This window comes from Neolamprologus brichardi, chromosome 15 (genome assembly GCF_056152115.1).
Source record: "Neolamprologus brichardi isolate AB-2024 chromosome 15, ASM5615211v1, whole genome shotgun sequence".
Classification (NCBI taxonomy): domain Eukaryota; kingdom Metazoa; phylum Chordata; class Actinopteri; order Cichliformes; family Cichlidae; genus Neolamprologus; species Neolamprologus brichardi.
Window position 1 is genome coordinate 28,156,150 of NC_142118.1, and position 25,851 is coordinate 28,182,000.

Here is a 25,851-nt window from a genome sequence, read left to right on the forward strand (position 1 = left end):
ACACCAGCTTTACACATTGTAGAGACACCTGTGAGTCGAGGCACAGGTCACAGTGACACATTTTAACAGAGCAGCTAGTGTTGTGCTTGTGCTAGTGCTAGTGTTTCCTCAGAGCAGAGTAACGAAGAGTCAGGGGTGGATAAATGGCAGTAGAAAATGAAATTAAGAATTAAGACCTCTATTGTTTGCAAATGTCCAGTATTAATCCCCCAAAGCTGCATGATTCACCTTTGCTTTTACAAAGAAATAGAACAAAAAAAAGTATAAAATCAAATCACAGAATTAGATGGTATTTTTACTTATTTCTAATCATTAGCTATACTCTGGAGAGAAGTCCACGTCCCTTTGATGTTAGAAATTAATATTTAGAGGTTGTGACATGATCCAACAATCATTCCAGAAAATGTATTTGTTGAAAGTAACAGGAGTTAAGCCCGATTCTTCAATATGGACAAATAAAGCAGGGTTTTCATCAAATATGAGTATTTACTTACTACTTCTAATTTAAATGAATCCAATCTGGAGATTACATGATCAAAAGTAAAGTATCAATCGTAGCAGTTCTCCTGTTGGTGCTGAAACAGCCCTCCTCTCTAATTACACTCAACAAACAGCCTCCTCTTCCTAATGTGGGTGTGTGTCCGTGTGTTACTGAGGGACGAGGATGACATCATCAGGCTGGTCAGCAGTACTTTTTGCCTCAGCAGCCAAGAGAGGGGAAAAAACTATAGCTGACTAAGAGGAGATGAGAGTGAGGAAGAAAGGGAGCCTTAGTTATACTGCAATAGGTATAGGCTGATGGGGGATTCCCATGATGCACTAAGTGTTTCGTCTTTGCTCACTATGTGTTAATAGACCTCTCTGCACTGAAACATACTTGTTATTAATCTCTGGCTCTCTTCCACAGGATGTTGGGATTTGGTGCTGTATAAATAAAATTGAATTGAATTGAATTTTCTGAAACTGTCATATGTAGGAGTTAGGGGTGCAACAATACTCCTATCGATATTGAACCGTTCGATACAGTGCTTTCGGTTCGGTATGCATATGTATCGAACAATACAAAATTTTTAATTTATTTTATCAACTTTCCTTCTGACGGTGCTGTCTGTGCTGAGCGCTCAGTGGATCTGCGCTCAACAGTGCAGCCTAGGCGGAGTAGTTGAACGCAGATTCACTGAGCGCAGGGCAAGCTAGCGAGACAGAAGTTAAGCTCTCCTTGCAACATGGCAAATTGAACCTCCCCCACCCTCATTCAGATCTGGCATTTGGAAGTATTTTGGTTTTCATGTGACGTATGACCCTGAAGGTAAGCGTGTCATGGACAAAAATAAAACAGTATGTTGGATGTGCCACGCAATGCTCAATTACATTGGTGGGAACTAGTGCATTAGCGCAGTTAGCTCGTTAACGTGTTGACGCCGTCCAGCCCCACGCACGGGGCGATCCGCGGTAGCTCGTTAATGGAGATTTGCCGTGTTGTGGCATTAACGTCATTTCAGATTAACGCTGACAGCACTAGTGGGAACACAACGAATATGACTGCACATTTACTCCGACATCATCCTAGTGCAAAGACAAGTGGAGGCAGACAAAAACAACAAGCACACATGCTACAAACTTTACCCGAGTCATTAGACAGCCGTTAGCACATGATTCTCCTTATGGGGACCTGATATGTTTAATATGCTGCTGAGAGTATAGCCCAGAAGAAGCGTATAGTATAGCTTTTATTTTGGAAAGAGCCATTTCTCTGTAATAAACTCTCTTTTCCAAAGATGAGTGATTTGTCGATCAGATAGATTTATTTTTTTATTACTTTGTTGTTTCAGCAACATTAAATTAAAAAACTGTACTTTTGAGTTAAAATATATATTTATAATTTTAATAAATGACAAATTAAAAAGGCATGAACATTTTTTTTGTATCGAAAAAATATCGAACCGTGACACCAAAGTATCGAACCGAACCGAACCGTGAATTTTGTGTATCGTTGCACTCCTAGTAGGAGTATTATAGGAGTATTGGAGAGATTTCGTTCATAGCAGACTGCCAAGTTCAAAATAGTTCAATTGGTGACTAAAGCTCCTAGAAGAAGTCGGTTTTGGGATTACCCAGGGATCAAGGCAGGACATTTGAGACTCTGAAATTTTTGGACAGTAAAGCTTCAAATTAACCATAACACAACAATATTTTATGGATCATTCTACAGCCCCAGTCTCCCAGTTCACATCAGGAAGTTTCTTATGAAGTCATGAACACTTGCTTTAACTTAATGGAATCAAAGACAGTGTGCTGAGAAGCACATAAGAAAAGGAAAGTCGGTAAAAAAAAAAAAAAAAAAAAAAAAGAAAAGAAAAGAAGAAGTGGCAATGAGGATGATGAGTGGAAGCAGGTGGTACAGACAACATACCTGTGGAGGTACAGAGGTGTGTATGAGAGAGGGCAATAGATTGTTTAACACAGTCTTGGAGAGTGGGAAGATGCATAGCCTTCTCTATAGTGTGTTGTATCAGCAGAGCTGTAGTAATTACAGATGGATAAAAGTGATTCACTACACAATGAAAGGGAGTAAAGAGAGGAACTGTGGATGAGTCAGAAATGGCAGAAAACTATGTGCAGGTGGTGGAGGGCATGTATGATGACAGAAGACGATGTCTACAGCAGGAGTGACAGATGGTTTCAAGGTGGGGTGAAATTACATCAGGAATCAACAGCTTCTTCTTACAATGGTGACGGACAGCAAAATAGATAAAGTCAGACAGGAGTCTACATGGAATATTATGTTCACGACAACACTGATCTGTAGACAGAGTAGGGAGCAGGTGGAAGAGAGCCTGGAGAGGTGGAGGTATGCTCTGGAGAGAAGAGGAATGAAAGTCAGTGGAAGCATGACAGAATACATATATGTTAATGAGAGGGAGACCGGTGCAACAGCGACAAAACAGAAGTAGAGTTAGTTTATGGTAGTGAGACCTCGTATTATGTGGAAAAGATGGCACTAACAAAAAGACAAGAGAAGCTGAAGGTGACAGAGTGGAAGATTTTCTTTAAGAGAGAGCAGGATGGAAAATTAGAAAATAGATTTGAAATGAGTGTATCATAGTGACAGCTAAGGCTGAATGCTTTGGAAACAAAGTGAGAGAGGCAGGAATGGCTTGAGGGACAGACATCCCCGTTATACTTCATGAAAAAGTTTAAATAAAAGGAGCATTTGGTACGGCTTGGAAACAAACCACTGAAGTTAAGAACTTTAGCTGAAAGCAACAAACTTTAAACTTTGACAATTACATGAAGTTGATCAAATATTTTACTACTGTTGGTTTTGTTTTTCCAAGAAAATCTCTAACATGAACTACTAAGTTCAGTTGACTTGGTGTGTGGGACAATCAAAGTGTCACGGTAACTCTGAGTACACACTGTCAAAGAAAATTAAAAATTACATGGTTGCTAGTGTCTGCTTGGCCAACAGTCTTTGTTTCTGTATTATGACAGACAAAGTTACAAACAATATTGTCATGAGTGACTGAGTCAGCTTTGTAAAGACTAGTGATTAGTAAAGAGGAAGATGAATTATTGTGGTACCAAACAGTTTCCCAGGAACATCAGGGAGGATGACAGACAACAACAAGCTGGATCATGGTGGAAACCTCTTGTGCTGAGCCAAAGCAAGTGCCTCCCAATCAAGCAGTTCCGTGTAATTTGGGAAAAGGACCTAAAACAAAAACAAAAACAAAAAAAAACCCAACACACCCTGCTGCTGAAACACAGACATGCATGTCTCTCAGGGGATATGAATGGCTAATAAGCTGCAGATCAAGTGGCAGGCAGGTACGCTAAGACTGCTAAGGAGGTCTGTCCACAAGACAAACTAGTGATATCAGTGGTCCATTTAATCCCAGACAATATACGAGTATAGTCACTGACAGTCACAGCACACAGGGTGTGAGAACACTGCCTGCAGTACACAGATAGCTTCGCATTACTGCACAGACGGCAAAACTGAGAGGAATACAGCTGAAGAAAAACCAGCCTTTGTCCTTGCATACCTCTCCCAGGATGTTTTCAGGTACACTGAAAGGCACATGGATCATTTTACATGAGAGTGGACCGAGGAGAAAAACCTGAAACCGACAGTGTTCAGCAGAAGGCGGATGCTGGGTGGGGACTTTCTTTTTCATTATTTTGGTATTCTCATCTGCACCTTGACCTTCTGCACCAACCTGTGGCACAAACCCCAGTTTTAGAAAAAAAGGATCAAAGTGCCTCACAAAGAAAACACTACTCGACTGAATGTTTTACTCGAGAGATTCAGCATTCAGCAGTTTTGTAACATGTAAAAGTCCTCTGTTTGAATTCTGCTGTCATCTACTCTGACATATTGGACCCAAGCCTTCTCCAGCTAATGGCTATATGACATTCAAGCATATTACAAGCTGTTTAGCAATAGCAAAGGATAAAGAGACTCACTGCAAACTTAGACGCATAAGTAAGAATGCACCAGGCACACATGTTGGATTTTAGGCATAAGAGTTAAAAGGTATCAACATCAAAGGAAAAAGTAAATATCAAAAGACATTTTTAAGATAAATAAATGCCATTTGTCAAGTTACTGAATAATCAAGGTTACACTACTGAACAAAATTATAATGACTATGATTTTTTGGCTATAATCAAGTAGCAAATATATTCAACATGAATATCTGGAGTTTAACAGCAAAACTGTTAATGGTCTGTGAAAATTCCAAGATAAAGCAGTTTGCTTTTGTTGCCTTCAGTGGTGATTTAATGTCTGATGTTTGAAGTACAGACATAACAGGACAGCACGGTGCTGTGTGGGAGCATAACTCTGTGTTGCTGTCATTTGACCTGCAATGCTTCTGATGTCCAGCCTGGACAATGATGTCATTGTTGCTGGGTGAACCATTCTGAAAAGAAAAAAAAAAAAATGGGGCAGCAGGTGATCTGCAGATGGATGCCAAGTCAAATTTGCAGGGTTATGAATGTGGGGACATTGAACAAAATACCAGTTTAAAATCACTCATTTAGCTACATTACCTCCACTTATTACAGTGAAACACATTTTGGAAATCACTTTGATGCTGCCAAGCATCCAAATGAAAATGACAGGAGACGTGCTCAGTGGAACAAAGGGTATAAAATGATGTGGCGAGCAGATTCACAGGGCACAAATCAGCAGTCCTCACACTAATGAGACAGCAGATATTTGCCAACAGGAGGTGAACTATCACCACAGAGATAAAATACCCCCTGAGTCACCATCACATCCATACATTTTTAACAACAACCCAAGAAGGACAAGCCTGCAAAGAGGTTTTTAGAGTCCTTTAGGAAATACAACGGCAGCTCTAGAAGCAGCAAAGGAGAAAAGTACCCTGTCACCACAGGAAGAGATGAATCCTATCCTGTAACCGAGCTCCAAACTCCCTCTGATTGGACTCTGAGTTTAACAGCCACTGCAGTTCTATAAAAAGGAAAGCTCCTCAACTGGTGAGAGCAGCTTTTTTAGATGGGGGGGGGCTCCAAATAATGAATGAATTTGTGAATGCTGATAACAGCTGCAGTGAGTGTTTCAGCTGAACTTTGAGTGTCCATGGTAAATGGCAATGGTTCAGACAGACAGGTAGACGGGCAGAGAGACTGAGCTCCACAATAATCACACTTCCCTGAGCCTATACTGAATACAAACCTACAAATACTTGCCAACCCTGCTTTGGAGATGATAATACTGTAGGTAAAGACATAGAAAATGGTTAATATGGTTAACCCCGAAATCCTACATCGGCTTCATTGCTATGGCCGGCTGAAACTTACGAATCACGAGTCATCCTGGCGTTGGTAACCGCTCAATCTGGCACTTCCACCAACTGTACAAGAAAATCGGTCGCTGGGAAAGTTTGGTCTAGTGTCCACTTTCTCCACAGGCTAGCTGACTGAGCAGCTGCTTTGGCCTGGCTCCACGACTGACTTGACTCCACAAGGGAGAAAGTGAGAGTGTATGGGCATCCACCCAACCACAAGGCCTGCTGGAAGCAACCCCCTCCCCATTTCAGCCCATACACCCACCCGGACTCACTCACCTCACAGGAGCCTGGGCTAAAAGTGGAGCAGCTAGGTGGGGGCATGTAAGGAGTGTAATGAGTCAGGGGTTAAAGAATCTTTTTCTACAGTCCAAAAATAGATACTGTGACCTGCACACATCAGCTTAGCTCATGTGGGGGACTGTCAATGGTCTCCCAATTCAAGGTTCAATTCCAAGACATGATTTACCATCTATTACCAAAGAAGGAACCTGAAAACGAGCGTTAAAATCCTTATATAGGTTTTTAAAAACCCAGACAAAAGAAAATAAAATGTTTTTTGTCAAATGAAATTAATCCATTGGATTAGACTTTATTTACATTCTTAGGATATCCAGTCAGGTAGACGTTCTGCAAACAGAAGGACACAATCCACAATTATGTGCCGATATCTGAGTCTCTTTGGAGTTTTCCCACTCTGCTTACAGTTTAAACAGTCTGATTGGAAAGTGAAAACAAAACAGAGACATTTGTGCCCTTCTACATCTCTCAACAAGTTAAACCATCTGCTAAGGACATTCCAGTCACAGAGCAGTTTATGTTTTAATGGCTTTATAATTACACAAAACTACCAAAAAAAAATATATATATATATCACACTACAGGTCTACAGAGGTGCTGCTGACACCCTGCCTCTGCTGCATCACAGAAACACACAACATGAAACTAGTTCTTCCTTCCCCTCAGAGTGAAACAATGCAGCAGGGATGATTCAGCACACTGACATTGCACATTAGGGAAAGCACAGCTGCGACTGTTAATAGTAGTTTTCTCCCCTTCCTGCGTTTCATTAAGCCATGACAGAGGGAGCATGCCCAGGTTCATACTCAGGTTGCTGAAACAAAAGGGATTTTTTCCCTCCCCTCCCCCCTCTAATCAATTTTCACTGGCACAATACTGAACTCGGGGCAATACGCTCATAAAGCATTTCTAAATTAAAAACAGTCAACTGTCTTTTCCCCCAGGTAAACTCAATGGTAAACACTGCAGCAGTAATCACACAGTAGGTTTAATGCCTAATCTAAAGCCCCCTCTAACAATCAGACCACTAAAGACTGACTTGCTTCAAGTGCACAAATGTGAAAGTATACAGAAGTTTCACTTTTCCCATATTTCAAACTTTTCTACGTACAAAGAGAGCTCTTGTACAGGGATCAGAGGGGCAGATCAATAGGATTTGACATAACCTACATCGTTTGAAGGAAGTCTGAAGGATTGAATTGGAACCTTTCATCGATTCAACAATGCACATTTGAAACTCAATGCGAAAATCTCAGAGTTGCCTAAATTAACAAGTAAAGGCCTTCAAAGGCCATTTGCATGAAAGTATGTGAACATTCTCAGCCTTGAATTACTGTACTCTGCTATGTAGGGGGCCTGATTGCACTGAAGTACAGGAATGATCTGAAAGCTACTAGATCAATGAAACTGCAGGAATAGAAGTCCTGTGTTTGACCTCCCACTGCCTGACAAAGCATACAGTCAGTGTTTCACTCTATAGTCCTCAAAGGAAAGGTTCTATGGACAATTCTCAAAGGTGCGTCAGGTCAATATTGAACCCATTTTTCCAAAGAGTTTTGCAAAACTATTGATATTAATGACACTCACAGATACCAAGTGAGCTGCAGTTGGCATTCAATTGCTAGTTTTAGCACGCAGATCATTTTTGTACTATTTTGGAGCTAGCATCGACAACTGGATTCTGCACTGTGTACTACATTGCATCTATTTTGTGTAACAACTTAGAGACCAGCTACATGTTGTATATCGGAATATCAAAATGACAATATAATTTGACTTGGATGTGACACAGCAACCATAAACACATGAGTGGAAATTAGTCATCTAGCTTCCCAAATGCAAACTAACATGACCCATTATATTAATCTGTGTATAATGTCACATTATACTGGTTTAAGACAACAACAGATCATTATCTTAGGCTGTTTTGGATTCAATCTGAAACCCCGCTTTTTGTCATTTGCTGACATTTGTGAACTCCTACCACTTTGTTATTGTCAGATAACATTCATTATTGTTGACACTACGAGCAGAAGTAAGAGTTGACAAAGATTATGTTTTTATGATACCGTATTTTCCTTAAAATCCTTTAATTTTTACAAAAGTTGGGAGTGCACCTTATGTATGAATTCTGGTTGTGCTTACTAACCTCAAACCAATTTTATGTGGTATAGGCGCTCAAAAATCTGTCAAAAAATGTTTTAGTACGACTTTGTGAGCTACGAAGTTGTACCGCTTGATGGATTGTCGGAGCATTATGGCTACCGTAGTCAAGAGCCTCGTGGAGTAATCTGGGTCCAAAAGTCCATCTTCTTCAGGTACCAAAGCCAAACGAACACTGCGTCATCAGTGAGAGTTAGAAACTGTCTAAATTCTTTCATCTTTAATAAAATGATCAGCGCTGCTGCTTTACCAGGTGTAACAATTAAGTTTAACATCCAGTTCCATCCAGGAAGTTAGCTCACTAGTTTCCACCTAAACATGATATAGCATGTTCCGACAGAGATCTCTGAAAAAATTTAAAAGTACAGCTCTGCCATCACTTCCAACATAAATAAAGACAGAAAACTAAACAGCACTGAATTTTTTAGGGTTACTGAAGTTGGACCAGCTGGTATATAATGATGTGCTGCGTGATCGCTAGCGACACAGCTATGTTAGCATAACATAAACACGGTGAAGCTGGAGCATGAACGCTAACTTTTTTCACTGGATGAAAGTTAACGGGAGGTTTCCCGATGGTTATTGACAAATGCAATCGCATGGCAGGATGCTGTAAATGGACCAACCTTGTCAAACACCTCAGAGTAAATCATATCACAGAATATGACGAGCATATGTTGAGGTGAACTGAAGAGGAGGAGAGGGACAGGTGCTGCTAGGGTCCTTTAGTGCTGCAGGCAGGCAACATGTTCAAATAGCGCACAACTTCAGTTTTTTTATTTCTATATGATGAACTCTGCATTATTAAGTGATAAGAACAAGTAATCTGATGTCCTGTGATCATTATGATGCTATAATTTGAGATACAATAAATAAAATAAGTTTTTGTACAAAGTATCGGTATCGGATCAGTATCGTCGATACCACCCTGAATATTACTTGGTATCGGATCGGAAAGAAAAATCAGTGGTATCGCATATCACTACCCAGTGTGTGGCTCCTCCGTCTGCTTGTTTATTTTCCACATAAACCTTTCACAATAAAGCTGAAGATCCTGTTGAGATTTTCAAAATAAACTGAAATGATGACAAACAGAAGGACCAGTCAAAACCTACCTTTGTATCATGGACATGGTGTGGTTGTGAAAAGTCTGACACGGACCAAAAAACTGTACTACGCAAATTATGCAGGAAACCAGTCCCCACCTCAGACTCGAACATGACAAACCTCTTCTACCACCTAGGCAAGAATCACTTGAAAGAGTATGGAGAGAGAGTTTACGGATGAGAAGCAAAAAAAGAAAAAAAAAAGAAAAGAAAAAGAAAAGAAAAAAAAAAGTCTTCAGGTGCTCAAAATAAACCTTAGACTCAAACGTTAGAACAGGCTTTTCCCTGCAGCGCGCAGTGTAATAAACACTCTTTACAACTTATTTCTAAATATGTATAGTTTCACGTATTGGTCAAAACACTGGTACACGACCATCTCACACAACCCAAATAGAAATAGCATATCTTTTCATTGTAATGTAGTTAGTCTCAGGATCCACTCGTCCATTGTTTGGTCCGTATGATGTTGTAAGTCATCTGTAATGTTATTTCTGGGAGCAGGAGGTACAGACTACCTGTAAAAACATTACACTTTTGTACCCTGCAGACTCAGTCCCAACTGTGACTGCTTTTACTGAGATTTGGCTTCAAACTAATTAGCAATATGTCAAATGCAATCTGCCAAAAAGTCAACTGTAAAACTGTAGCAGTTTGCAGCCCTACAATCTGTTCAGTCGAAACAAACTTTGAGGTTTGTATACAATACCTGGGCTGTTCATTGTAAAAACCTTGAAAAACATTTCCCAGGCAGTTCTAATATAAACTGCTCTGATAAAGTATCACTTTAGAGTAGTGACACATGAAATGTATGTAGCTATATTGTAAGACTAATTCATGTCTAGTCAAAACGTCAACACCCCCCCCCCAAAAAAAAGAAAACAAAACAAAAAAAACAACACAACAACAGGTACCTTTAATAGTGTTTTGGCAATCAGATGCAAAGGTACTCCAAATGAAGTTTACTTACAAGTGCATTTTATGAGTAGAGATCCAAACTGCCAGTAACTTTTGAATATTTAAAAAACATAGTTAAACAAAGCAAAGACAGAGCAGACATAGTTAGGAAAGCAGAATTATCCATAGCAATAAACCTCCTTGACTGAACAGAGCCAATGTATCATTTCTTTTAAAGTTTCCCACTGCCACATTTTCCCATCCTCTCTTTTAAACACATTCTCCTTTTGTTCATTCCTTTGCTCCATTTCTCCTTCAGTATCTCTTTTCCCAGTCTAAACTCTCTCGCTCCCCTCTCCATTCAGTCTCTCCTCTCTTCACCTCTCATGCTAATGGGCCATTGATGTAGTCTCTATGGTGATGTGCTTTTCATTCCCTTGGAGAGGAAAGGGCCGATGAACTAGAGGATTAGAGCCAACTAAGCAACCGGTCAGCGTCTGAGTGTGTGAGCTCAAGGTCGTGTAGGAGAAATTACAGCTGTTTCCATTTAAAGCTGCGTGTACAAGAGACACCTTTCATTTCCACTTATGTTTATCTAAATGCAAATGTATATAAATGAAGTCTTATATCCCTTTGACTCATTTTTTATAAATACTGGCTATTTTTAACAATCAATAGCACGCAATGCTTTGGTCATCATCTTAAACACAAGCAAACCTCAATTAAATATAGCTCAAATGGTTACATTGGTCAGAGGTAGCGTTATGCTGAAACTTCAGAGCATTTATTTGACTTGCTGGCTTGACAACAGGAACTAATCCCAAACTGCTTGCTCTTTAGGTATGAATTTAATAAAATTCTATTAACTCGGGACGCAACAAAAATAATTATACTATCACCATCTATCGCAAAAGAGGAAGGGGTATGGGGCACACTATGAATACTATAGGGTGCATGGGGTTTGCCCAACTAGTTTACATGTTTGTGGACTTTGACAGATCATTTGACCACATTCTCCTGGGGTTAGGTGGTGGGGGTGCTTTAGTATTGGGTATCAGGCCTGTTGCTAGGGCAATTTGGTACCTATACAGCCAGAGGGATAGCATGGGGCAATCAAGTGTCCAACACATTTCTCTCACTGCCCACTTATGGCAGTGAATCAGTTTTACTAGCCCTTTGTACATTTTACTTTGAAATACATCTGGCTGTGTACACCCCAAGGAGTCCTGCTGTCAGCCTATGGCAACTGCGAGGATTGCAGCAAACTAAGCTGTATTGTATCAAATGGTGGCGGATGTGAGAAGACAAAGACCAGGATTTTTTACTAGTAAAGGTTTTAATCATGGTTACAATAATGTAAACTGTTGTTGTGAATGCTAAAGAAAATGTTTCTTTCACTTCACCTGAGCTCTACAACTCTGTAATGGGACCCCTCTGTGCTGTGGCTACATTTTAACTACAACAGCATCTTTGTCGCTTTTGTTGAAAATAGACACCAACTGCGTTTGATGGTACCATCATCACCAGTCCAAACCATCAGCAGCTGGCTAATTAATTTTTACTGTCCCCCAGCCACAAGATCATTGATTACAGTGGCTGCCCTTTGCAACTCATTTTGTTTTTAGCTTTTAAGAACATAGTTCCAGATTAAGGACCTCTACTTCAGGCAGTAAGTATCTCGGGGTCTTGATCAACAAAGAGGGGAGAGTAGAGCAAGAGATTGACATATGTATCGGGTGCAGCATCTGCTGTGAATGATGTAGCAGTCTTTTGTGCTAAACAGAAAGCTAAGCTTGGGTAGTGATCAGAGAATAAGGATACAGCTACAATTAGCGGAAATGAGCATGCCTGGGTTCAGCCTTACAGACAGGATGAGGACAGGATGAGTTCAGTCATCCAAACTGAAGAGTAATGATACATCTCAAAATTGCATATTTCCACACTTTTTGTGCACAAGTGCCTTCACATCATTAAATACAACTACATGAACTGTTTTGTGAGTACATCGTGGCCCCCAACAAATTGTCAGCTAGTAGCAGATGGATACATTGTAAACGAAGAAAGGCTAGGACTAACTGCCTAGACATTGCGACATTTTTTCAAATCAATGCTACTTGTGTTTTGGCTTTGTTCAGTGTTTGTGCTTTCACAAAATGAGCACAAAATGAGGTAGCTAACAATCACAGACACGTTTTGCAGTCACCCTTTCGAATAAGTCCAAAAAAGTTGATTTCCTTCATCTGGATGATTAAGCATGCATCAACACATTTCAAATAAGGGTAAAACTTGCCATGATCGACTGGACACTGTGTTGAAATTTGTGCAATACTCAAGAACTAAAGAAGCTAAACTACTGTTCAGTTTAGCTGGGTTAGCCTGTTGGAAACTAAGGCTTGTAAAGCAATAAGAAAGCAACAGCATTATTAAACTTTGTTAACGCCGATTGATCAAGCTAGTTTAAAAAAAAAAAATCTGGTTATTAAACATTTGTCACCGTTTAACTTAAGTACAACACACACACACACACACACACACACACACACACACACACACACACACACACACACACACACACACACACAGTAGTTATTACACCCAATTCAGAATAATAAGGTGTGAGCACACTGACAACCAAAGTGTAAGCATGCATGCATCATCACAGCATCACACTGCTGACTTGGCAAAGCAGCAAATGTTTGCTGTGTTTGGTAGCAACACTCTGTTGCTACTGTAAGCACCATGAGTCCCATCTATCAAACTGTAAGTGTGGTTACATGTGGACACAAAAGAACACAGAGTGGGTAAAAGACTAATGGTCAGAGACAAACATTTCCTCTCCACAACAGGGGCAATAATTAATTTTTCCATGATGTGAAAGGACTCCGATTCCATCTGGAAGCTAAACATGAAAGAAATGCTAAATCATATTACTTAGAGGGTTTGGCACAAACTTTATGACCCAAAGTGGATCCTTGCAGACAGAGCTGCAGAAACCCGAGTCTGACCCAACGGGTCCACAGCTGTTGACACAACAACACTCAATGATAGAACTGGTGTAGAGACAAAGGAAAAGGCTGCGTTAGTCTGGCAAGGAGTAAGAAATGTGCAGAAAGCCTGCCTTCATTTCCTCAGCCTTCTATAATCATCCTTTACCACCTTTTTGAGCGTGTGTGCTTTGTTCACTCACAACCATCAAGCTACAGATTTTAACCAGAGGAAAAGTGTTAATGTTGTAATTGCATTTATATACAGTCAGTTAGTAAGTTAATGTTTTGCTCACCAAGGTTTTAGGCAGTAAAGTTTAAGACTTAAAAAAAAAAATCCATTCCTAATATTAATTTTAAGCTGTTTCGATTTGTGTATTTAACAGTGAATCAAAAAAAAAGTGAGTGCAAAATGTGCATTTTAGCCTCTTTCAGCTCTTTGTGCGGGTTTCAACTCTTTAGCCCCCGATTCGCAGCAAACTGTTTCAGTAAGACATTTTAAACAGACCACTGGATTCTGCCAACCCAGCATAGTTAGGAAGCAGGCTGCCGAACACAGTGAAGCTCTTAGCAGCTACAGAGCGAGATCTCCCTCAGGAGCTGGTGGAGAACAAGAAAATAGTTGGAGGGAGTGAATTTTGCACCTACAGTAAAAGTTAAACTAATTGTATGCTTAAATCTTGTTGTGCTGATGACATTAAGCAGTTTTACTAATCGAACTGCATTAGTGCTTCTAAAAAAACATTATTTGAATATTACACGCACCATCTTCCTCTTCTCAGTCATGCTCATTAGAGTCTGAAACAAAGTCATCTCAGGCTGTACTCACAAATAAACTTCAAGATAAAACGAGCCTTTGTTATTTTCTACCTGAAGTAATCCACAGCATGAACTCTCCCATTTCACAAGAGCCGAGAAAAGGAAAAATGTTAACACAATGTCAGCATGCAGACTGGAGCAGGCAGGGATTCAAACCAGCAACCTTCCAGTAGTCAACCTGTTTTACCTCAGCCACCCCGTGGCTCAGGGGTGCTGAATTCATCAGCTGAGGGCAGTATGCATATGACAGGCTGCACAGAAGAATTCTGTCTTTATCTTATTTGCATTCAGGAATGACCTCTTTATCCTCTCAGAGCAAATTCAACACCACACAACAGACACTTATGTCACATTGCTCAAAAAATAGATACACCACAGCCTGAGTTTCGGCTTCACTGAAGGAGGGGGGATGTACTGCAGGTATGCACCCACATACACACACACACACACACACTCTTTGAAATCTCACCTCAAGCATCCTTTACCTAAATAAGCTTTCTTCTTCGCCAGTTAAAAAGCAGAGAAAAAGTTTTTGTTCAAACTCAGCCTCCAGTTTTTGTGGAGTATTCTGTGGAATTCCACTTGCACAGGAGTCTGTGAGCCCTACTGGTGTATTTAGGACTTTCATGGAGCGTTTCCTTGCTGTGCCAGTGTGCGTGCCGTCTGTGTTTTGTTACACAGCCTGCTGCCATTACAAGCCCGTGACAGGCAGATGGCATCTGCAGACATGTAGGATAATGAGAAACAGAAATTCTAAACATACAATTGTAAGCTCCTAAACATGGAAGTCGAGACATCTTTGATGGGTTTGCAGCAACTTGATGGTTAGATTCTAACAACAAAATGTTGTGAGCACTAAAACTGAACATAAAAGGAAAAAAAAAGCCACATTTTCTTCAAACCTGTATTCTTTCTAATGGTTAACAATGGGCTAGTCTGCTGGTGGCAGAGGGGGAGTCCAGCAGTATGAAAATGGAGGAGAAAAATAGCCAAACCAATCTTGGTTTATAAGCTCAATGTCAACAAACTCTACTGCAAGTTTCACGTCTTGTTTAATACAGCATGGTGCTCATTTAGTTAATTACAGTTTCACTTATAGTACAACAGACAAAGCACGGTATCCTATAGGCCATGCTAGCTTTGTCACAGCTTCTGGGTCAAATCCACTTCTTGAAAACATTACATCAATGGAGGATGAATGTAACAACCTCAAGCCTTCATGTCACAAAGCAGTAGGTGTATTTTCAGAGGCCATGTATGTTTTTACATATACAATTATTGCTGATGTCTCTGCTAAATTTCACCTCACAGTTAGTAGTTTGGAGCAAAGTGATCGACTGTTTCTCTTTAGTTTTTCATGCCCCCCCTCACACCAACTTTAATCTTTTCATTTCATGCTCCTACTTTGAAAGTTCAGTTACTGCACATTATCCTTCTGTCGAGTTCTTTCACTAGCATCTGGCTCCATCACGTTGTTGGTGTGGCGATTCTTTATATCATTCAGCTGCTTCTCAAGGATCTTGTACCCAGTGTACTCAAATATACTCAAAGTCCACCATTTCTAACTGCAGCTGGTGGCTGCAGTCCTTCTGAACTGTCGGGCCACTTTAGCCAGAACTTGCAGCAAAAACTGGTTCATGCGCCAACAAGCCAAGCCTACAGTGACTTCAGTCTCCACAATAAACAGAATCTGTGGGGAAACCCCATCTTATTCATGTTTGCGTTGTTGTGGGTTCTTTAGGTTATTTGATGCCCTGAAGAACACAAAGAAGTAGTCATAATGTACTAATATACAAAGAATTTCGCTGAAGTAAGAGAGTTATTGACATTAACTTCATTTTTTTTTAACTGTCCAACTACTTCGCATTCTATCATCATTCTTAGTACATCTCCAAAGTATCCTCATTGGTTGAATTTCCCCATTCCTTCTGAAGATCCACAAAAAATGGGTACCAATGTAGTCACATCATTATTTACAATTTCCTGGGGATTACGAGACAAAGCAGAACTGTTTAAGATCTACTGATGTAAAAAGGACTGCATAAAGATCCATCCCAATCAGGGCCTTCACAGGTCACCAACTATATGTTATGAAAGAACCAATGCTGATCAGAGTCCAGAACTTTGGATCCAGACTTGTGCTGAAATATAGGGACAAAGATGGAGAGACTGATATGGAAAGCAGAGAGGTTTTTAATAAGCTGAATGATGGTGGAGAGGCAAAGAGGAATCCATCCTGCAGAGAGGAAGAGAAGCTGTGTCACCACTTACACATTAATGCTTTTAGCTGCTAGCAGTGTTTAAAACTGCAATGCAGGCTTCCATTAATTATTGTGCTCGTCCTTTTATTAGAATTGGCTTTAATTTCATCCTCACTTTGCAACTTTAAAAACTCCAGCAACAGCAATTATTAATTAATGCAACAGTTCAAAAGAATTAGATTGTCCACTTTTAACAGGCGGTCGATGTGTTCTTGGTTTTATTAACAAGGTGCTTGGCTGCTGTGAAAAGCCCTCAGGGAAATAGCCATAATTCTATAGAAATAATTCTTTAAATTAAAGGGAAAAAAAATAAGAAAAAAAAACTTCCATGTTCCTTCATGAAGCCTTAAGCAGCTCATCTAAAGATTCATGAGACACACATTATATTTCCCTCTACTTCCCTTTAGAGAGCCAGTGAATCCCAGGATGCAAAAGCACAATGGTGACTAAGTGCAACGTGATATAACACCTAGCTACAGATTACACAAAAAAAAAAAAAAAAAAAAAAAAAAAACTTGGGCAAATCTCATGACTCACTGTCACATAATCCTTCTTGAAGGACGCAGTAATAAATAACAGAACAGTCAGTAAGGACTTGCTGTGAAAGAAAATGAAGGAAACCTCAGTACCTTATTTTGGCAGAAGTCTCAGATGCAGTCCACCACAAGAATCCTAATCAACTGGACCACAAGCTTTCAGTGCTGCTCCAAGTGCCACTTGGGGCTTTGGTAGTAATCACAGACTCAAACAATCACCATACACATTTTTAAGTCTTGTGCTATGACTTCAGCACACACAATGCACGGCTGTGCTCTGAGAGATCACTGCCCGTCCATCCAGTGAATACAGGATTCAGAAAGCACTGTTCATCAACCAGGGGAGCAAGACATCGTTATGAAGCACTAAGACGCAGATATTATAATAATATAAGAAAGAAAGAAAATCAACTAAAGCCTTATGGAAAATGGAAAATTTACCCCCCTTATTGACTACATGCCCTGTGCTCTTCTTATCACTTTAGGAGTGCTATAAAAGAAATAAAAAAACAAAACAAAAAACCCAACAACAACACTATGATATGTCGGGTGGAATCACAATCAGCTCCAGCAGCTACATCAGAGCCAGAAACAACACAGAGTTAGGGCTGGGCGATATGGCCTAAAATCCATATTGTGGTATAATTTGAAGCATTTGCAGTAATGATATATATCGCAATATATTCTTTTCTTCTGTATACCGCATTTTCCGCACTATAAGGTGCACTTAAAATCCTTTAATTTTCTCAAAATCGACAGTGCGCCTTATAATCCGGTGCACCTTATGTATGAATTCTGGTTGTGTTTACTGACCTCTAACCAATTTTATGTGGTACACAGCACTCAAAAACCTGTCCAAAAATGCTACGAAGTTGCACCGCTTGATGGATTGTTGGAGCATTACGGCTATCGTAGTCAGGAGCCTCGCGGAGTAATCTGGGTCCAAAACTCAGTCCGCTTCAGGTCCCAAAGTCAAACAAACACTGCAGCATCACTGAGAGTTAAAAGCTGTCTAAAGTCTTTCATCTTTAATAAAATGATCAGCGCTGCTGCTTTACCAGGTGTAACAATTAAGTTTAACATCCAGGCATCCATGAAAATAGAATTTAGTCAGCAGGAAGTTAGCTTGCTAGTTTCCACCTAAATATGATACACCATGTTCTGACCGAGAGATTTCTGAAAAAATTAAAAAGTACAGCTCTGCTCTTCGCTATTACTGTCGCCCGGCACAATTTGCAGATTATATTGCTTGCAGCCACTGCGATGCTTTTGACCAAAACAAGCGCAGATGACACCATCAACATGTGCTATTGCGGTAGAGTCAAAACCTCTACCATTGGCCAAATTGACTCCTACACAGAGTATTCCCCAGGTGAAGTTACAAACAACAAGCTGACCCAAAACTGAAAACCAGATCCCTACAAACGGAGTGAAGTAAAGGTATAGTATTTTTCAGTGTGTGTGTGTGTGTGGCTGTACAATGGAAGACACGATGGCCAAGTCTCGGCCTTTGGTAACATCAGTGCAAGATGGAAAAGAAAGTCAATATATTAAATCATTTAGTTTAAACATCACTTTTCACAGAATGCCACCTTCTCATATTGAATGAATGATGAGAGAAAACGTATAGAAACTGTTTTTTTGTTTGCTTTTTTACAGGATGGGATTAGAGTGAATAGAAGGTTACATAAGTACTTGGTGGACAAAATAAAAGCCCTTTTATAGGCTGAATCCTCTGTGTTAGGTAACGGCAAACAGTGAAAACAAATTGGTAATCTCTACCGTGCACCATTACATATTACAGCGGCAGCAGTGGCAGACACTATTTTTTGCACAAACCCTTGCCCCGAGTAAAAGGCTCGATCTGTACATCCCACGGTGTTATGGTGCTTCATTAAAGTGATTAATATTCAAACTTCACAGCTTATGCTTGGAAGTCTTTGCAAAAAGCAGATAAGAGTGCCTTTGAGCATACCACTGGCTGTTTGCACAGGAGATTTTTACTCTCAGCAAGGAATTTGACAAAGACAACAGGAGCGCCGCCAATACGTCAGCAAAAGAAACAAGGTCTTATGAAGCTGCCAGCTCCCCTCCTCTCACCTGACTTTCCCTTTGCTCTGCATTTTCTCAGTTAGTGAAAATATTTATGGAAGTCCCGATCGCAGCCTCCTGTGAACTCCTTATTTTAAAACCAGCATATGACACAGGTCTGTGACTACACTTGTTATAGTCAGTCCTCCCCTCCACAGTTATTCAGCACACTGATTCTACTGGACCCAGACTCGCCGCTTTCTCTACGCGAACAGTGAAAACTGTACAGCTGGGTTTATCATTTTCTAAATGTATGCAAAGACAAGACAGTGAGACAACCGTGTTAATATTCAGATAGCGCTGCTAAGCGTCTGTCTCTGAGTGTGTGCTCTTTATTCTGCAGTGATTTCGCTCAATGCCAGAGAGGCCCAATTCTCCAATGCAGACTGTATGTTTGTTGGAACTGCACTGTGATAACTCCCAACACCAGGCCGAGGAAGTTGCAAACTTCTTTCAGCTATATTCACAGATTTGAGCGCACTGTAACTGCTGTCAAAACCCTGAAAAATTGGCCATGTTTGCCGTGTGAAACAATGGCTGCAACCCATCTGTTAGTGTGGGCGTGAGAAATGAAGAGAAAACTGAGAAAAGTGATCAAGAGCAAGAAGACGTGGTAGAGGAACAACAGAAATGAAGAGGAAAATAAGAATGAGAGAGGGAAAAAAGTGAGAGACAGAACAGCTGATGCATTTTACAAGCTGGAAACTGTTTATTTGTCAAAGATGTGCTAAAGCGCTGATAATGCTTCCTCCTGTTGGTACTCAGAGTGTGTGCACGTTACTCATCTGAAAACCCTGGATGTACGTCACTGTCTGTTCTTCACCATTCATCTGATTCACTTCAAACTTGGTGGCTGGATTGCAGGGGACCCTGGTACCACGTAGTTCTCAGATTTTGGTTAAAAGTTGCTGTGTTAGTTCAGTGCGTGCAGGGGCATAAATACACAGAGAGCAAACGGAGAGAAGCTTTCACTCACCCCAAACTCGGTCAAATGATTGACCGAGTTTGTTTTTCAAGTGGGCCAGAAATGTGAAGGGAGTTCACTCAGAGTGGATGAAGTGCAAAACCAAAAACACAAACACAAAACGCTGAAGGTAGACAGGCATCGAGTTCCCATAAACCACCAACAAGCATCAAGGCCAAACAGACCTAATCCTAAAAGCAAGGCGTAACCCTAAAACAGGGTTTTCAAGAAGCATGATAACAATTCCACCTAGCTAACAAGTTATAACTTTTACAAAAGGTGGACTGCAATGCTCATAAAGACAACTGTGGAAGTAAATACCATGTCTAACTGCCATATTACAAGAAGGTTGGGCCATGACACTTTAAGGGATCTCTGTAAAATTGTAGCCCAAAAAACCCCCACACACATTCCACTCTGTAACATGCACTCCAACAGTTACAATGAGAAAGAAATAACAGTAGGAAAGAAAAACATTTATCAGATTTAAGAACTCTGATAACGATGATTTTCATCATGTAAAAAGCAGACGTAGCATACTTAATCCACAAAGAGCATCAAACAGAAAGCTAGATGGAAGCTTTGCATCACTCTGTGCCCCTGTAACGCCAGAAACATAGAATTTGTGTGAATTTGTACACCCAAAAAACTGAGTTTCTGAGAAGTCTTTCACATTTGAACAAAAACAAACAAACAGAAAGAAGATGAAATGAAATGATAAAAATCAAGAGGTAAAGGAGGGAAAGCATGCTTCCAAAGGGAAAAGACGGAAGGAGAAAAGAGAATAGGGTGGGCTGGCTAAGATGAGCGGTCAGAATGAAGCGTCTCTTTATCTTGAGCTGATAAGAACAGACTTGGCTCACACAGTGTAGGATGTAGGACAGACACTGCTTTAGGTCTCCCTCGCTCTCTCCCTCTCTCATATGCACACACAGATTATCAGACTGACTTTGTGGAAGTTTAAGGACATTCACAAACATGTAAACAGATTTATTTAAAGAGTAAATGTGGTTTTTAAACAATAAATACCGTTTTACTCTTGAAAATAACTGCATTAGTGAGATGACATTAAAATTAAAAAAAAAACATTATTTCTAAACTAAACCCTTCATTGATATTCTACAGTTTACCAGAAACTTCATTTTATATTCTGTTAAATTTTTCAGTTTAATTAATTTCCCTGAAACACACTTTCAGAAATGTTAGGTGGAAATACACAATACAATGTTATTAGACCACATCACTCAGAATACAACAGTATTGTGATTAATGAATATTGAGTATTCCAGTAACATGGGATGTGATCTATCACCTTCTCAACTGCAAGTTGAATTACACTTTGTACACATCCATTTCATCCAATAAAGGTCAAGTTATCTTACTTCTGTCATTTCTTTATTACTGCAAAAAGAGATCGTCAAGAATTTAGTACCAACACTGCTACTAAAACCTGCTACTAAAGTCTGCCACGGTCACAAATGGGTCAAACTGGCAATTACATGAAAACCTGTTTCTCATAATACAAAAATTAATTGTGATAAATCATAGACAATCTCCTATGTTGCTGTTTACATACATAAAGTCACATTTAATCATTATATCTGAGATTAGACGAGCACTCATTGGTAGTATTCCCAAAGTATTTTAATTGATTTAACAAGAAATTATTAAATTATTCTTGTCAGGACACAAGGACAACATATTTGTTGTCCTTGTGTCCTGACCCAAACACTCAACTATCTCTACACTGAACAACAACGGTTTACCCAGTGAAAAGGTTTACGTCAATCAGCTTGTTTTAAAAAAAAAACAAAAAAAAAAAACTAGTGCATCTCCATTAACCTGACATAGAAGTAGAGATATAAGATGATTTATGGGCCTGTGTATTGAAGAAGATTAAAGAGTGCTCTGTTAATGCCAGTTCAAAGTCCTTCATCGTTTGCATTTCTCTGAAATGGAGCCAGTATTTTTCCATCCATTTCCTCATTGTGTGATAAATGCAAAGAGGTGGAAAGAACCCTTGGCGACCTTTTTTGATCATGCCCAACACTCAGGAGTTTCTGGGAAGCAAGAGAGCAAGAGATCTATATCTATCTATCTAACCAGATTTATGACTTAAAATGAAAGCCACATAGTATACTTGCAGTCATAGGCTGCTCCCTAACTTCACTGGCACTTCGACATCATCTTCAGAAAGCCTTAAAGTTTGCATGATTGTGGCTAAAAGACTTCTTCTTAGAGCCTGGAAATCACCATCCCTTGTTTAGGGTTTGGCTATGTGAGGTGATTGCATTTTCGTATGTTGAAGAGGTTAGTTTTCGTCTGGCTGACACTCACTTTAAATTTGTCCAAATCTGGAGCCCTTTTTCAATCATATTAACGGGGGTTCAACATAATCTTTAACCCATTTGACTGAGCTTTGTGTTTATGTGAAATCACACTTCTGCCGGACCCAATTCCTTCCGGGACTTGTTCCCCACATCTTTTGGACTCTGAACCAAGGTTATTATCGTTAACGAAAACTAACAAAATAACGAAAACTAGAAGTGAAAAAACATTTTCGTTTACGGAAATAAAAATAAAAACAAAAAAAGGAAAACTAACTAAAACTGGAATGAGTGTTCACAAAACGAACTAAAATTAACTGAATTTATAGCAAAAATGTGTTTAGTTTTCATTGATGTGTGCGTGTCATACAATAGTCAAGGGTGAAAATGAAGTTTAGTTTCCAGATTTTTTTCTTGCTGTGTCTCATTATGCCAGCAGGTGGCAGTACGTTAGTCGAGTCGTCTGTGTTGCTGCTCCATCCACGCGCAGAATCATGTCAGGAAAAGTCGGAAGAAAGCGCCAGAGTCCAATTTGGGATTACTTTGAATATGACTGTGTTTTGGATAAAGCAAGTGTCTTGTAGTGGAAACAGACAAATTATGAGGGACATTTCTAAAGGGAAAAAAATCCCACAAACCTTAAAGTGCACTTGAAAAGCTCACACAAGAAGGCTAACCTAGCTTACCTTGAGAAGGTAAGGGAGCACACTCAACCCTCATCCCCAGAAAACAGAAGCTAACCCCAGGCAAGGCAGCGTGATGCATCCCGAGACAACAGGACTGGGATATCTACACAACTGTGTGAGTCAATTGCCTTCAAAAAGTTTATCAATTCACTTGAACCAAAATTATGAACACCCGGTGCTGCAAGAGTTAATAGTCTCATTGGGGCCAAGATATACATTTTATAGTTGCCTGGTATCAATGGTTGTTCATCTGCCTTTATTTATTTATTTAAAGAACCCATAGGTGGGAATGTGAGTTGTCTGTCTCTGCATGTTAGCCCTGCGACAGACAGGCAACCTGTCCAGGGTGCAGTATGGTAGCTGGAATAGCAACATACCCAAGGATAAGCAGAAGAGAATGACTGATATGATGAAACTGGGATTTTGTTACACTTAATTATTGCAAACACAACTAAAACTATAACTGAAACTAATCAAAACTAAACTGAAACTAAGGATTTTCAAAAAAATAAAAACTAAACTAAACTAGCAAACAATTGGTAAAAACTAATTAAAACTGATATAAAATTGAAAATCTGAAGTCAAAACTAAATAAAAATAAAAACTAATGAAAATTGCAAAACTATTAAAACCCTGCTCTGAACTCTGTTACCCTGTCTAACGTCACACAGAAGATCATCTTCTTCAGACTCTAGCATTTCTCTAGAACTTTTGATTTCAACTGACTAACATACCAAGATGAAAACCCTACAATCCTACATAGCAGCTCTACATGAAATATGTTCTCAATTTCAAAATGCCCACATATACATTAAAACACAAAATCACATCACTTCATACCAGCAGCCTCGCTGATAAGTATATTTATTAGAGTTACTAGTGTAGACTGGCTGAATTGTGACCCCTGACCCAAGTAGAAATCACATGCACACAGAGTGGGTGAGGGGAAAGGACAGACAGCTGCTATGGAAGAGGGTGCAGATGGACAAACAGAGCAGCCACCTGTTTTTACTCATCTCACACACATTTCTATCAAGACGCTCAGCTTTCTTCACCCACAGCATCCCACCATACAGGCTCCCCCGATGTCTCCGAGTGCTTCAGCTTTTTGCATGTGCTGTTGTCCACACACAAAGGAAACATGTTTTAACAGTTGGTGGACTTTCACACACAGAAAGGGCCCACAGTGAGTGTGAGAGGAAACAGAGCATCTAGCCTGGACTGGGTCAGCAACCAGCCTCCACACCTAATACACACAGAGTCAGAAACACACACACGCCCACATGATGGCTGGCAGGGTAGGGTATTGGGCATTAGAACGGCTGGGGCATTACAGGCTGCCACATAAGCCTCTTCCAGTTTTTACTACCAGTGACATCTGCTGCCTGAGGTTACATGTGTGGATATAGTACTTACACTGATAATACAGCAGCAACGGAAATGTGATCTGCACAGGCATGACCCAGCAAACAAGCTGAAAAAAAACTCCACTGCATTCATCTAATTAAGGTCATTTGGTTCCTTGGGTATAAAATCCAGTAATAAAAGTAAACATTTGAGATGTTTTAAAAAGCATTATTAACCAGCAGCTTAGCAGCAATTTATCTGTTAATGTCATCACAGACAAGAGGAAAACAATACATGGAACTAGGATTCTATGCAGTTCCAGCTGTTTTGGCATTTTTCTCATCTATTTAAGGGGGCAAACATGACACAGAAACAGACAATTGTTGCACTAATGACTTCAATTTTTATAAAAAATACAGAACCTAATGACATATTGGGTAATACCAAGAATGCTAACTCTAAATGTTAGCCAGCATAGCAGTGCCTTAACAGCTAGGAAGGATAAATGAAATAAAAAATAATAATATAAAAAAAAAAAAAAAAAACCCAACAAGCTCCAAAATAATTCGTGACCAATAGAGGAGCCGTCTGCTCCTAGAGATACTCCAGCACTCCACTATTACTATAGGTGGGGCTCCGGCAGCTCTTCCACATGTAAAAATGCTGGCAGCCATCAGCACGACCCTCCAGCCTCATAATAGATGCACCTAAGGTATCAAGATCAAACGCCTACATCGCCATGTTCTTGAGTTGTTGCATTCACAAACTTGCATGTCCACAACGTCCACACGCCCAATGGGGTGTCGACAATACCCATGACCCTTTTATGGCAGAGGGTAAAAACCATGGCAACAACAACAACAACAACAACAAAAAAGTATCAGATTTAACCTAAAAGCAGAGCGGGAATCTATAACCCTGTACCAAATATATTATTCCAGAGTAGCTCATTTACTGCTTTGGGTGCAGTTTTATTTCATTTGTTTTCCAATTATTTTATGTACTTATGTTCTGGACTCTTTCAAAGCCTCAACATTAGTGTTTGCGTGTTACTGCAGTATTAGTAGTAGCAGCAGCGGTGGTGGTGGCGGCACCAAGTAACTCTGAAAGAAAAAAACCACAGAGCAAGCTCCATTTTGTCAGAAAATTACAATAAAAATACTCCAAACTGCACAAACATGGTGAAGAGGTTCACTTCAATGATTCCAGTTAATGAGGGTAAGGCCGTGCATATAGCCGTCTGTGTCAGGATCATAATCTTATTTCCTACAAGCTCTTATCACATTTTCTGTGATAAGAGCCTATGTAAAAATACCATTGGCTGTGCCAGGCAAAAGAAAAGTCCCTCAGCAGCTCAGAATGTTACTCTAATGTACTTTCACTAGATCACTGCCTTACCTGTAAACACCCATATTTGTGTTCCACTGTTTGTATTTCACTCTGTGTCTTACACATTTGTACTCTCAAAATGCTGGTGATGTCACTTAAGAGGTCTTTTTTTGTACTAAGATCCTTTACCGCCTGACATTAATAAACGGTTTCAGTCTCAAC

The 25,851-nt window shown here is 39.9% G+C and overlaps 1 protein-coding gene across 2 annotated transcripts in view; it reads right to left on the reverse strand.

Annotated features, from left to right (window-relative positions):
• Positions 1 to 25,851, reverse strand: part of enah (ENAH actin regulator) — a 130,247-nt gene that overhangs the window by 87,789 nt on the left and 16,607 nt on the right. The window contains exon 1 of one of the 2 annotated variants that reach the window (XM_035910100.2): positions 5,836 to 6,300. The exons of the other annotated variant lie outside the window; for it this stretch is intronic. Within the exon in view, the coding sequence (XP_035765993.2) occupies positions 5,836 to 5,849 (14 nt within the window). The 5' untranslated portion in view covers positions 5,850 to 6,300. Of the gene's footprint in view, positions 1 to 5,835; positions 6,301 to 25,851 lie in introns of those variants that run through there. 2 annotated transcript variants of the gene reach the window in all.